At 40.0% G+C, this 13,967-nt stretch overlaps 1 protein-coding gene across 1 annotated transcript; it reads right to left on the bottom strand.

Moving 5' to 3' along the window:
* Window positions 1-228: 228 nt before the first annotated feature.
* On the bottom strand, window positions 229-10,045 carry DPYSL5 (dihydropyrimidinase like 5; the record flags this gene model as incomplete). The annotated part of the gene is made up of 4 exons (XM_015814836.1): window positions 229-314; window positions 4,391-4,559; window positions 6,636-6,843; window positions 9,903-10,045. Coding segments are annotated over 4 exons (606 nt in total), but the record flags the coding sequence as incomplete, so codon positions are not given.
* Window positions 10,046-13,967: the final 3,922 nt, after the last annotated feature.

Below are 13,967 nucleotides of genomic sequence, written 5' to 3' on the forward strand. Positions count from 1 at the left end.
ACAGCTGTGGGGTGAGGAGAGGGATAGGGCCCTGTCGTCTCATTCCCACAGAGGGGAGCAGTTGGCTCCGCAGGGCACGGCATTGGGTGCAGGCAGCAGAGCGCTTGCCCGTGTCAGTGGCTCCGGTGAAAAAAGTGTGGCTGCCTTGAGCTCGCAGGGTGTTGGTGGCAGCCAGGCAAGTGGGGGTGGAGATGGTGTCCTTAGTTGGGGGACAAGTCTGGAGGGTAGCTACCAAATGCCACTAGACCTGCCTCCGGGGGGAGCGAGAATCCGGGCCGAAGCTCGCTTTGGAACATGGTCATCGATTTGAGAACCTGTAGCAAAAAAAAGGAGACAGAGAAGGTGCAGAGTCAAAATCAAATTGGCTAAGGCGAAACCACATCCCATCTACCCTGTCCCTACAGGGGTCATTACAAGGACCAGGAGAAAAATCACCTGCATTTATAATTTAATTTTTATAAAATAATTTATTTGAAGCCATCTTCATTAGAAAGCAAAATAGGACATGTGTGAATGAAAGGATAGAGATGGATTGGCAGTCTTTCAGATTAGCTTTACAGAGCAGGTACTCCCTCCTGTGATTCATGAAGAGAGATTTCAAGAGTTCCTTAATTTTATCATTAATAAAGTTTTGTGAAAGTCCATAATTCTTGATTGTGGAATTTCCAGCACCCAACTTTGTAGAGTGGAACCCATAGATTTCCCACCCACCCTCAGTTTCATAAAAAGGCTATTATAAGTAATATATATGAAGTGATCTGGAATTGGAGGAGCTCTCTGTGATTCTCTTGTCATGGTCAGATCTTGCCCTGGTAACCCTGAGGTTTTTCTGGCACTGCCCTCCTACTGTGGAGAGGAGCCATTAGAGCAGTTCCTCCTTAGTGACTGATAGACCCAGAAAGGTTCCAGAGTGAGCTAGGGATTGTCCTAACAGTCTGCTTCATTATCCAACTGAGACCTTTTAGTGCTGCTTGGAATGAGAAGGCCATTTTGGCCTGGATTGGATTGTACCCATGTGACCTCTCCTTCCCATGGATCCCGTTGCTCTCTGCGGTTTATGAGGGAGCTGAGGGAAATGAAATGGGAAAAGACACAATTAAAGAACCACTGCAGGGCATTGAAGGATTAATTCAATCAAACAGGGATAAAAGCCTCTATTAAAGTGGTAGAGGCAGTGAAATAACAATATTTTTCAGCTCTTATTGTGTTTGCTGATTGCTATCTAGAGCAGAGTTCCGCAACCTTTCTGGCTTTGTGGCCCAGCCGGGGGGGGGGGGAGAGCAAATGGAGCCCGTGTGCATGTGCTTGGTTGCTGCTCATGCAAGTGAGGATGCACATGTGCGTGCTTGCGCGCCATTTCTGTGGCCCAGTTCCAACAGCTCCAGTAGTGGGCCATGGCCTGGGGCAGGGGTAGACAACCTCGACTCTTTTATGACTCATGGACTTCAACTCCCAGAATTCCTGAGTCAGCTATGCTGACTCAGGAATTCTGGGAGTTGAAGTCCATAAGTCATAAAAGAGCCGAGGTTGCCTACCCCTGGCCTGGGGGTTTGGGACCCCTGATCTAGAAGCTTTGTTTTGGGTGACTTGAACCCTTCTGGAAAAGGAGAACCCAGAGATTAATCTGCAAGGTTGGGTGAAGGAATTTTCAGAGCTTCTATCAGACAAAATGGCTCAGATTCGTTCCCCGTTAGATACCAGCCTTGGTGCAGATCTGATGGAGATGTCTGGGGCACAGTCTTTCCTTATTCTGGGAATAAAAATCTGTTGGGTCTGAGGAAGGGGACCTTTAAACTGCACGGTCAGCCACCTGCTCCCTCCTGCTGCACCTGCCCATCCCATCCACCCATCCTATCAGATACAGCAGGAGCGCTGCTGGGCCCCATCTGCGGAAGAACTCCATCAGATGGGTCCTAGAGCCTTTTCTGTTGTAGAACCTGCCTTCTGGAACATCATCTCTCCTGAGGTTAGATCAGCCCAACCCTTCTGGCCTTCCAGAAAGCCCTCAAAATGTTTTTTTTTTCTAGCAAGCCTGTGGACCCCTAGTATAGTGATCCTGCATGTTGTCTACATTTTATTGTTTACATTTTTCTGCCTATGGTCTTGTTTTATTATGTTTATTGTTTTGATTGCTTTAATTATTCATAATTGTTTTAACTGGTTTGCAGAACGTTTTTGATTGTTGGTTTTACTGTACACCACCCAGAGTCATTTTACCTGAGATGGACAGCCATATAAATTTGACAAATAAATAAATGTATAATTTAGAAGACAAGATATGTGCTGAAATGTAATAGGCACCATAAGAGACATATTGCAAATAATTAATTTGAACATTTTATTTTGCATAAAGATCCAGAAGGAAGCCTGAACAGTGGCCATAGTCTAGACCAGGGGTAGGCAACCTTGGCTCTTTTATGACTCGTGGACTTCAATTCCCAGAATTCCTGAGCCATTCTGGGAGTTGAAGTCCACGAGTCATAAAAGAGCCAAGGTTGCCTACCCCTGGTCTAGGTGATAGAGAAAGACAAATTTGTTTCTCTTTTCTGGCCTACCTAGGGACTACATCTTGGAAGCAATTTCCATTTCAATTTAATTTTATGTAATAAAAATAGCAGCTTTAGAGAGATTTTTGTTGGAATATAACAAGAAGTGAGACAGCAACACCTAAACAATGTTGATTGTTATGAAAAAATCAAACAAGGTCAGATCTATTGAAGCTTGGATAGGACTCCATCAAAAATCCCAAGGTTTTCAAAAATTGAAAACATCTTGGAAAAAAGTAACATCGTTTACACTGTTAGCAAAGAAAGTACATAGATGTGTCCATGAAATCAGCAAAGAGCTGAGCTTGAATTGAGGTGATACAAAAGCAGTTTCTTCCATTGGTGTAATTAGTATCTGCTTTCAAAGCTAAAATAAGACAGCAGCCTTAATGTTTGGGAAGATCCCTTTATAATGAGCACAAACTACATCTTTGCTTTCCATTACGGATTATAAATCCAGACTTGCCAGACTAAACCATCTGGCTTCCAAGGAGGATTGAAAGAAAGGGCTTTTCCTAAAGCTGATGCTATTCTGCCCTTCAGTGTCCACAGTTGGTGATTGTGCTGATTTCACTTCAGCTATGTTTTTCCTCTGGATCTGGTATGTGCAGATGATCCAACAGAAATGTCAGTTCCACTTTGGTTGTTCTGTGCATACCAGAAGGGGAGAGCTGAAGTTGGTTCTCAGACAACCATCATTTATAGAGGAGCTACAGCCAGTAGCACTTAGACATATATATTGCTCCATAGTGCTTTACAGCACTCTCTGAGCAGTTTACAAATTTCAGCATATTGCCTGCAATAATCTGGGTCCTCATTTTACTGACCTCGGAAGGATGGAAAGCTGAGTCAACCTTGAGCTGTTCAGGATCAAACTCCTGGCAGTAGGCAGAGTTAGCCTGCAATACTGCATTCTAACCACTGTGCCACCATGACTCCTTATAGTATTGGTCTATGTTTTGCTGAAATTTTTGGCTGGGTTCACATAATATATCAATCCTAAATTAGCAAAATTGATATCTTCATATAAGTGCTATATTGAAACAAAATACATTTACAGCTGATTCACACAACCTGTTAAGAAAGTAGTTGGATTTGTTGACTTGTGGAATCACAAACTCTTCAATCTCATTTTAGCTGCTGCTAGTGGATTGTGTGAACATAGCCTCTGTTTTTATATTGCAAGTTATCTTGGAAAGACTCTGGCCTTGGAAGGTTACTAAGAAATGCTTTATGCAAAGAAACATACAAAACCAACTTGCTACTTTAATGCAGTCAAAATACTCCAATAGGCTATTCTTTCTCAAGCTCTTGATTCAATCTCATTCCAGATAGTTGTAGTCAAATAATTTTACTTTCCTCTTTGACACATATCAACTTCTGCCTGCTCTTCCAATCTTCCTTCTTATCTCCTTTATCCAATATAGAAGTCCTTTCCCCACCCCCCATGAAAAGCATCACACATTCTCTAAAAAAGCCAAGACAGGACTAGGAACAGGCAGTGCAAGAATCAAAGTAAATCAGAATGGGAATTAGCTGTTTAGAAGTAAAGGCATGGAAGGATGAAGGGGGGGGGGATGCTCAGGACCAGAACCCAGTCCTAACACAGAAGTCTGGTCCCATAGGTAGGCTGTATAAAATCAGGCAATTCTTCTAAGGAAGGACTTGGAAAGTAGCCCTGTGAAGATGGGGAGCAAGGAGGAAGCAAAGAATACATGAGGCAAAGATATAGAGGAGGAAGAGAGTAAATGCTGGCAACCTGAGCCAGAGGAGCATGAAGGGTGGGCATGGTCTGCCATTTTGCTGTCTACCCCATAAAAGACTTGCTCCAGCCCCCTCCTTACCGGAAAGGCTGAAGCCGGACTCGTGGAGGTCCCTCATGCCCCCATGTCTTGTGACCGGCCGAGTGGGGGTGTCTGCAAGTGGTGTCCCCGTCTCTTTTTTCCCAGCGTGCACAACCATGGCTACGTCCCCCAGATATGGGGTGCGGTCCACGCCTTTAAGCTTTAAGCTCTAATTAAAAAAAAAATACACAAAATAAAAGTCAGCTTTGGCCCTCCCCAAAATACTATCTGTGGAAACTCATAATCTTTGGAGAGGCAGGCCTTAAGGAGTTAGACCCTAGTGTGAGAAATCCAGATTAATCTTTTGGAGTGGATGATGGGGTTAAGACAAGTGTGAACAAATGGCCCAGCCAGGCCCTCTTTGGCTGGATGAGGAGAAGCCAGCTGCCTCTGGCCAGAATCTGATTTAGTCATCTGGATCTTGCACATGCCTGATAGTTTGGGATGGGTTTCACTTGGAGAGGAAAGTCTGCTGAGTTGCCTTAAACAAGCACCACCACGATGGCAGGATCTATGCTAGCTTCCTCTGTAAATGTTTTTTCTCTAAGATTCCCTCACTTTTATCTGGGTTTTATTTTATTGTTATTTATGAAGAAAATTTATATGACTGCCCAATTCACAGTTACTTCAGGCAGCTTACAGAATACAGAATTAATTAAAGTCCATCCCTCTGGTGATAACAATCAATTTACAATAATTATTCTCCAAAATAAACATGAATCGGTTATTCCCAATATATCCCTCTTCACTTCCTCTTCCCTTGAAATTGTCCCCTAGCTGATCCACTCTCTGTTTCCATATCTGTATTTCTCTTTCTCCCTGTTTTTCTCCTTCCCATATGCAACACTTGATATTTTTTCCTTATAAAATTAAAGGTAATTTTATGTGATGGAAAAAGAAAAAGGGGTGACCCGGAAGAAGAAGGCTGAGAGTTTTCTCTGTTCTCCCTCCCTGTGATCATACTAAGTTTGTTCTGGGTTGCACAGCCTTATCCTTTGGATCTCTTCATTGCATTTCAGAGTGCCCAAATGCTGGAAAGGCAGTGGCTTTTAGCTATGTGTCTGAAGGAGTAGAACCACAAGGCACTGAACCTTCCCCTCTCACCTGGGCAATCAGAGAGGTTTCAGAAAATCTAATCTTGCTTAGAAGCTTGCATCTTATTTGAATAAATACTGATACTGCATCGCACCAATCATGCCCATCTACCTTCTGATCTGAAGATGTAAATCATTCCTCCCATGATAATCTCTTCCTCCTCTAGACTCTTCCTTCTGCTTAGCAAGCACCTAGTGAACTTCTCTTTTCTTTTTCCCTCTATTTCTGTCAAGTCTCATTAAATATGTGAAGTCTGGGCATGGCCAATTTTCTTTTTTATAGGAAGAAGTCTGTAACTTTGCTTTTTAAAATCCCTTGAGATCACTTTCTGCAGCTGTTCAGAAAATCAGAAACTTCAATGTGATGCACACAAACCTGTCGCTCCAAATGGTTGCTTCCGCCCATATTTTTCTGAAAACAATTATGTTCCAGAAACCAATATCCATAGTATTTCTCTAAACAGAACCCCCCTCATTGTGGAGAACTTGCTCTGCTCAACCATCTCCGCTTCCCCCAAACCATTTCTACTTTCCTTAGCATCAGGAAGTACTTTGGGTTCTGTCGAGTAATTCACAGATGATTTAGCCACCTAATCATTTTATGTGTTACGGATTATTGCCAGTGTTAAGGGTAACATGCAACATTTGTTAGGGAACATGATCCAATAGATGTAACTGCAGTCATGTCCTATTGCGGCTGTCTTGAAGTTATCTAGTTGGCTGCTGTGGGAAACTGGATGTTGGCCATATATTGTATGTTCTTTCATTGGTCTTTGGCCACTGATCCTTTTAGTGTAACAAAAATACATTTTATTAGCAGTTATATTGCTCCATCGCTATGCCTTTACTGCACATACATGGCCTTGTTTTGCAACTCTTACCTCATTTTCTAAACAGCAAGGCATTATTGCCACCGTTCACTATGCTAAGGGGATTACTGTCCTCAGATCATTTTTGCAATGATATTTTTATTCACTGGGCACTCTTCTGCACCAACCTTTCATACTGTAGCTCTTTTGTCATGCTGAGGACTGATTTGCTACCAGACAGTGTGAACTTATGGAAAAGGGATAAGCAGTGCAGGGAAATCCCTCCCAACCCCACTTAGTCACGTGTCTCCTGCCCGCCTTTTCGCTTGTCCCTTTTGGTACCTTTTCTCGCTGCACCAGTTTCTTGTACACCGAGTCTGGAAAGGAGCGGAGAGGGCAGAACTTCCCAGTGCCTTCAGCACACATAAAGGCTCCATTCTCATAGACAACACGCCCGTGGCTTATAGTAACCAGTGGTACCCCGTGGCAGCGCATGTTCTCATACAGGTTCACATCACCACCCTGGACCTGGGTACTGGCTGAGATGGTCCTAGGAAAGAGCAAAGAGCACTGAGATCTGCAGGGAACTGGCTATACTATCTTAGCACTGACAGCATCTAGTTGTTTCCATTTCTAGGATCTCCTAACTCAGTGATGGCGAACCTTTTAGAGACTGAGTGCCCAAACTGCAACCCAAAACCCACTTATGTATGGTCGGGTGCCAAGTGGGTGTGACCCATTGGCTGGGCGTGGCTGCAGTGGTAATGGCAGACTGGGTGGGACTAAAAAGTTCAATCAATCAATTCCAACTTTGCAAGATCTTTTTTTTGCCGCGAGAAGTTGAAATTGACTGATTGATTGAACCTTTTTTTTTTTTTTGCACATGGCAGTGGAGGCCTAAAGTGAAAAGATTTTATAAAACCCAGCTGAAGGCCTAGGACTGGGGCAACGGCGCGCGTGCCCACAGAGAGGTTTGCCACCACTGTCCTAACTCAAAGGAATGGGATCATTGTCCATCAGCTTTACTTGATTTCAAAGCATGAGGGTAGAACCACTCCAATGCTTAACAAGTATAAAATCAGTGTGCAAAGTCAAAATGAGGCGAAGGAAATTCAAATAAAGGGCAAATTACTTATCCCAGTAATTTTCTGGAAACTTCTTTTTCCTTTCTAATTTTCCAAAACTCTCATAATCTGAGTTGTTAAAAGATGTAACACTGCTCCCATCATCTTCAATATCAGGAGGAACATCTGAGAAGATTCTTAATGTCTTAATGTAAGCTTGCTGGTTTCAGAAAGTTCAGGGAACCAAGTCAGTTCTTCCTTTCTATTGACATGAACATCTGGGGATTTTCAAGGGGTCAAACTTTAACACCATTTGTCCTGAGAACTTATAAATCAGGAAGTGGCTATGCCTATACAACATGTTTTTAATCAGTTCAGTTGAAAGCTTAGTTGGCTTAGTTAGCTTTTTAACATGACTTAAAAGACATTAGGTCAGGATATTCTTATTATGATTTTTATATAACAGCATCTAGATATTATTAGTTTCCTTTAATTAACTGTATTTTCTTTATAGAGTTGTACTTACAGTAAGATTGGACTGAATATTTCTTTTTTTATTCACAGACCTTATGTTTAGATCAGGGGTCTTCAACCTTGATCATTTTACGACTTGTGGACTTCAACTCGCAGAATTCCTCAGCCAGCCATGCTGGCTGAGGAATTCTGGGAATTGAAGTCCACAAGTCATAAAGTGACCAGGGTTGGGGACCTCTGGTTTAGATTATACCGACTGCTGCAAATTTGGAATAAAACTTCATCAGATATAAGAGGACTTAAGTCTAAGTAAACAAGTAATAAGTCTATTATTTACTCTTATTTGGCTTATTTGGTTTTTACTATCTTTCTTTAATAATATTTATTGGTGTTACATGTAATTCTCATGAAAGCCATTGTATACATCTTAATTTAAGAAGAGAAAGGTAGATAGGTGGGTGGGTAGGTAGATAGATAAACAAACAAACAAACAAATAAATGCAGTATCTTCCTGGAAAAAAATAGTCAGCAACTCTGTCAAATAGAGTACCTCAAAGAAGGAACTTCATTGAATGGCTTCATAATCTAGCATCATCATTAATCCAGCCTGACAGTTTTCTGCTTTTTGCAAATAAGCAGTCTGGTCTAACCTATTGAAACATCATTCTTGACACTGGACTAATTCATGTGGAAGAACCACAGGCTTCTGGTTTTATTTTGACTGTTACTGGAATATGGATTAAAATTCCGTTCCATCTGCAGCTAGGTCCTGGAAACATTGAATAGATTAAAGTACTTAGGGATTTTTTAAGAATAAGACATGCTATACAAATGTTTTCAGTAAAATAATTTTAAATTTATGCCACATAGTACATAGTCCCATTCTATTGATTAGTGAGTCCTTTTTTGTCTAGTAATTAGATTGACATATGATTGTTTTTTGCATTCCTCATAGAAACACTAATTCAAATATTCATGGCATTATAATGCTAAGCCATAAGGTTGCCTTGGGAGCACATTTTCTGCCCATAGGCTCTACCTTTGAGGGGATCAGGTAGCAACATTTTTTGTGGCTATATGGTTTTATTATCTAGCATACGGTACCAAGATCCTGTGCTCACATGACAATGTGATGTGGTAATTAAAGTGTGGATTGGCAGTGGTTAGATCCAGGTTTTAGTCCATTCTCAGTTACAGAAACTCATTGGATGACTTTAGACCTCACTTTTTTTCACCTAAACTTATCTCACAAGACTGTTGTTGTGGGGGGAAATCAGGGGATGGGGCATTACATATGCCACATTGAATTCCTGAATGAAAATGGGATATACATTGCTTAATGAAATTACGGACATTGATCATTCAATCAATATTTCAATACTGTAGTTAATGTCTTCTCTTCCAACAGCTTACATGGCAGTTAGAAGGAGTAGCACAAGTTCCCAGCTACCTATAATTCATCCCCTTGATCATTTCCAGTGGTATAAATAGTTAAAGCAGGAATTGCAGTGACCTTGGGGTCCCTGGCACAAAGGGCCCCACCTGGATCTTCAGTGTTTAAAAAAATGAGACCTGACTGTGGCCTGCTCCAAGACAACATCTCCTCGTACAGCAATCTAAACATTTTATCCTGCACAGTGGATAGGGCTGGTGAGATAGGAAGAAGCAGGGTAGGTATGGCAGACAACTGAATTCCCTAGCCATCTTCCACACATCTGAAAACAGTCAACATTGAGAAACACTGAATTAGAGGGACCTCTAGATAACAGCAAATAACCACCAAACCTCTCTTTATTCCCATCTGACACTCATCCAGATTCTTGAAGATCAGATCCGGCAGCCCTAAACCTGCTGGTGCTATCCATTGGCAAGAGAGTGCCCTGAGTCTTCCTACTGCTGCCAATCCTCCCTGAAAATGATTTTTGTGTGTAAGCCTTGGCATCAGAAAAGAACCTAGTGGCTTCTCTAATGACTAATGTTGGGATGTTCCACATCTGAAATTTGCACAGAAATTTGTTGTTAGGACTATGGCTATTCCTCTCCTCCCAATCCCATCTTCCCCAATGCTTACTTCGTGGCCTCAGGATCCCACACAACTACATCTGCATCGGCTCCAGGAATGATGCGGCCCTTGCGAGGATACAGGTTGTAGATCTTGGCAGCATTAGAGCTGGTGATTGCAACAAAGCGGTTCTCATCCATCTTGCCCCCTACCTGCAAAGGAGCAGAGTCAGAAGATTCAGTTCCTGCTCAGGATGAGTTTTAGAGTTATAGAGTGGTGGTGTTAAATAATTTGGTTTGGGTAAGGGGACTACAGTCTCGGGGGGGGGGGTAGGAAAATTGGGTTGCAGGCACAGAGTATCTCTTCACAAGTCATCCACATATAGCAGTGTTTCTCAACCTTGACAATTTTAAGGCATGTGGACTTCAACTCCCAGAATTCCACAGCCAGCATTGCTGGCTGTGGAATTCTGGGAGTTGAAGTCCACATGCCTTAAAATTGTCAAGGTTGAGAAACACTGAGTCATATAGGAACAAGAAATGTTTGCTATTTCCTGCTTACTCTCTTATATGAACCTTTGCTTCTTGCTCAACTGTTCATTTGCAGTTTAGTTTTTCCTCAAATGCTGTGTTCTTTTCTTCTTTCCCTTTACTAAGGCCCAGCTTTTAATCTGAATGATAAAATGATATGTAAAGGTGCAAGTATAGGGCTACAGAAGCCACTCAGTTGCTTCAGACTGTGAGATGGATGGCAAACAAATTTAATAATAGTAATAATAGTTACAGGGAACTGCCTGTAAGATTTGAAAACATCAACCTGACAGCCATTGTTCTTAGGGCCATTGGGGACAAATGGCTTTAAAGACTGTGCTTGTGACAGAAAGCAGGAAGCTTAAAAGAATGGCATAGAAACACTAGGTAGGATTCCGCTATACTGTAAGATGCAAAATAGCAATTATTTATTGAATGCATTTGGAATCAGCCAAAATACTCTTGGCGATTGCCAATAAAAGAAAATAATTCTTTTCTTTAATAATAAAATATAAAAAGAGTATAGTGGTTGCAATGTACAACTTGGACCACAGAGTTCCCTTCTAATTTTTGAACCAGTCACTTTCTCAGCCTGATTACTTCTCAGGTTTGTATTGAAATAAAATTGGAAAAACCACTTATATAAGCCACTTAAGCTGTCAGAGAAAAGTCAGAATATCAGTGAATACATGAATGAAAATATAAACAAAAGCAGTAACAAATAAATCCAGTAGCAAAAAATCCAATAATTAATAAACACCCAAAACAGCACTATCATTTTAATAGGTATGTTACCATGTATTAGGCTTAATAATTAAAATTATTTTTATCAACTTTCAATAGTGTATGAAAGCACTTCCAGATACATAGAAGATACCTTTTTCATATGGTAATTGGCTGCCTTCTCAACTAACAAAAAGAAAAGAAAGCAGTGTAATTATTCCTGTAGAGGATTCTTTTGAAAACAGAGAATTTCCTTGGGAAACCCAAGCACAAGATAACAGCACCTGATTATTCTTCATTCCCTGGAGTAACTCCTATTCACAACACAATGTATTTTTTTCTTAAATTAGAGAACAGGAATGTAGCCATTGCCTATTCTATTTACAAAGCAACTTATCTGCTCTAAGAGTGAAGCAACAGGAGCTTGCCAACTGAGAGCCATTGGGAGGAACATATTACAAAGATAAAAATGGAGGCTGAGCATTAAATTTATGTGTGCAGCTGCAACTAAGACCCTTAAAAAACACTCCAGAGAGGGAGAACAGAGTAAGAGGCAACTTCAGGAAGCATGGTAAGAAAGGGAGAGTCATTTGAGCAACACAATTCAGATCTGGAGAATTTCCAGAAAAGAATGAAATACATCCTTACCAAAGCAATATAGAATCTTAGAGACCCTATGTGCAAAAACTAAGTAATTTATTAGATTTCTAAGAAATAAACTTTTCTCCTTTAGGACTCTTGGTCTCCAGAACATTTTTACTTCCAGTTCTATAAGGAAGAAGGTATATTGCAAGTTAACTGTCATATATTTTAAAAATTATCATAGAGCCACAAAATATGCTCTGATTTTTGAAAATGTGAAGTCCTAGGAAAGCATATTCACATAATGTTTCAAAGGCTACAATTCAGCTTCAGAGATATTTTCTAGAGATGACATTCCACAATAAGAGTGCCACAACCAAAATGGCTCTCTCTTTAACACCTTGAGTAAGTGCATCTCTTTGAGTAAGTCATTCAGAAAGGTCCTTTGAAGATGAACTTGAATTGACAAGCAATGACAGGACTGTGAAACCAAAATAATGGATTGTTACTGCATAACAGGATAAATCATCTACTTCACAATCCAGCCTTCTCCCACATAATAACCAAAAAGACTATGGCTACTGAGCTGAAGGGAGGGCTGTCTTGTTCATTGAAAAGCTTGCAGGCCAAATTCTATCATGTGCGGATATGGATAGGCTCACAATGGAAATGAAGGACAAGACAGAGTCAGATTATTTTGAAATCTGGAACAAATTTTATTATTGGTGTGAATCAAGGAGGACTGTTCGGGTTATAAGCTAGTGTTAAGATAGAAACATACATAATTGTATGTTAGTATATAGAGACACAAATTAGATATTGTATTGATAGAAAAATATATATGTACGTATATAGAGAGATCAAGAATTATATGTATGAAGAGGAACAAATTGTTAGAAATATTTATACTGGAATGTTGTGTTATGTCCATCTTTGTTTTAACTGTATTATAAATAAAAAAACTTTTTATAAAAAAAAACTTGCAGGTCACAAGTGTGTCTCAGAGCTTTTCCAATTAGTTGTGACCTCTATATCATAGCTATCACTGGCTCTGAAAATAAGAATGTCACTATTCAAATTAAACCATGTTATCTGAAGACTGTGTATTTGAATAGAAAGAAGAACAAAGAAATTACAAAAAAGTGCAATTGCTTCCTCAACACAGTATCAGCAAAATGGGTATTGGGAAATTCAATACAAAAAAAGACAAGTGTACTCTCAGTATTAAAAATGGATCAAAGGAGGTACATGTAACTAGAGATCAGTTTACATTTTTTTCCTGATAAAAAACATTATTAACAGATAGGTATCAGAGATCCAGAAGAACAAGACTTGCTGAAGAAAATCAGCACAGCTTTTGAAAAGCTAACTCTTATTACACTGTTCTGCTAGACTTCTTTCAGCATATCAGTAAGTAAATAGGTAGGAGAAAACTGATAAGATATTATATAATTGGAGTTTAAAAAAAACCTTTTAAGTTTTTCACCAAAGGCTCCAATCAAAATAACCTGTTGGATAAGAGCACAGGTCTTTTCATCTGGCTAACAAACAGTAAACAGAAATAATTTTCAAAATGGAAAGATATATATAAGGTGAACTTCCGCAAAGTTCAGCATTGGGAATCTTTTTTAGTATTTACAGTATTTGGAGTTAGGAGTGAGCAGAGAGAAGGCAATTTTGTTGATATCACAAGTAATTCAGGATGAAAAAGTGAAAAAAGAAAGATTACAAAGAGCTTCAAAAGGGTATCTTCACATTGGTTTAATGAGCTTTAAAATGGCCAGTACAGTTCAGTGTAAGTTAGTGCAAGGGGTTGCATACTGAAAGAAAAACCCACAAGTCTAAATTAGCAAAGATACACAAAAAGGTTCTTGGAATCATGTTCTATAACACAGTGCAAAGTCCAACCCAGTATACAGCTGCTGTAAATAAGGTGAATTCCTAGGCTAACATCTCTAGCAAAGGTACTGAAAATAAAACTGAAGTATGATAATGTCCTTGTATTGCTGCATTTGAAGGAATGTCCCATTCTGGTCACTTTAAAATGTGGATAGCAATACGGATACAGTACAGGAAAATTCAGGTCCAATAAAAAAAGTATTTATTTGTGTATTTATTTATTTACATAGTTCAGTGTCATCAGATGTAGTGATGGCTGCAATTGCAGATAATTTAAAAAGAGAACTAAGAAATTCAGATAGTCCTCGACTTAACAAGTGTTTGTTTAGCGATCGTTCAAACTTATAACGGCACTGAAAAAAGTGGCTTACAACCATTTTTCACACATGACCCCATTACA

The sequence above is a fragment of the Protobothrops mucrosquamatus genome, unplaced genomic scaffold (assembly GCF_001527695.2).
Source record: "Protobothrops mucrosquamatus isolate PMUCROS unplaced genomic scaffold, P.Mucros_1.0 scaffold286, whole genome shotgun sequence".
NCBI lineage: Eukaryota > Metazoa > Chordata > Lepidosauria > Squamata > Viperidae > Protobothrops > Protobothrops mucrosquamatus.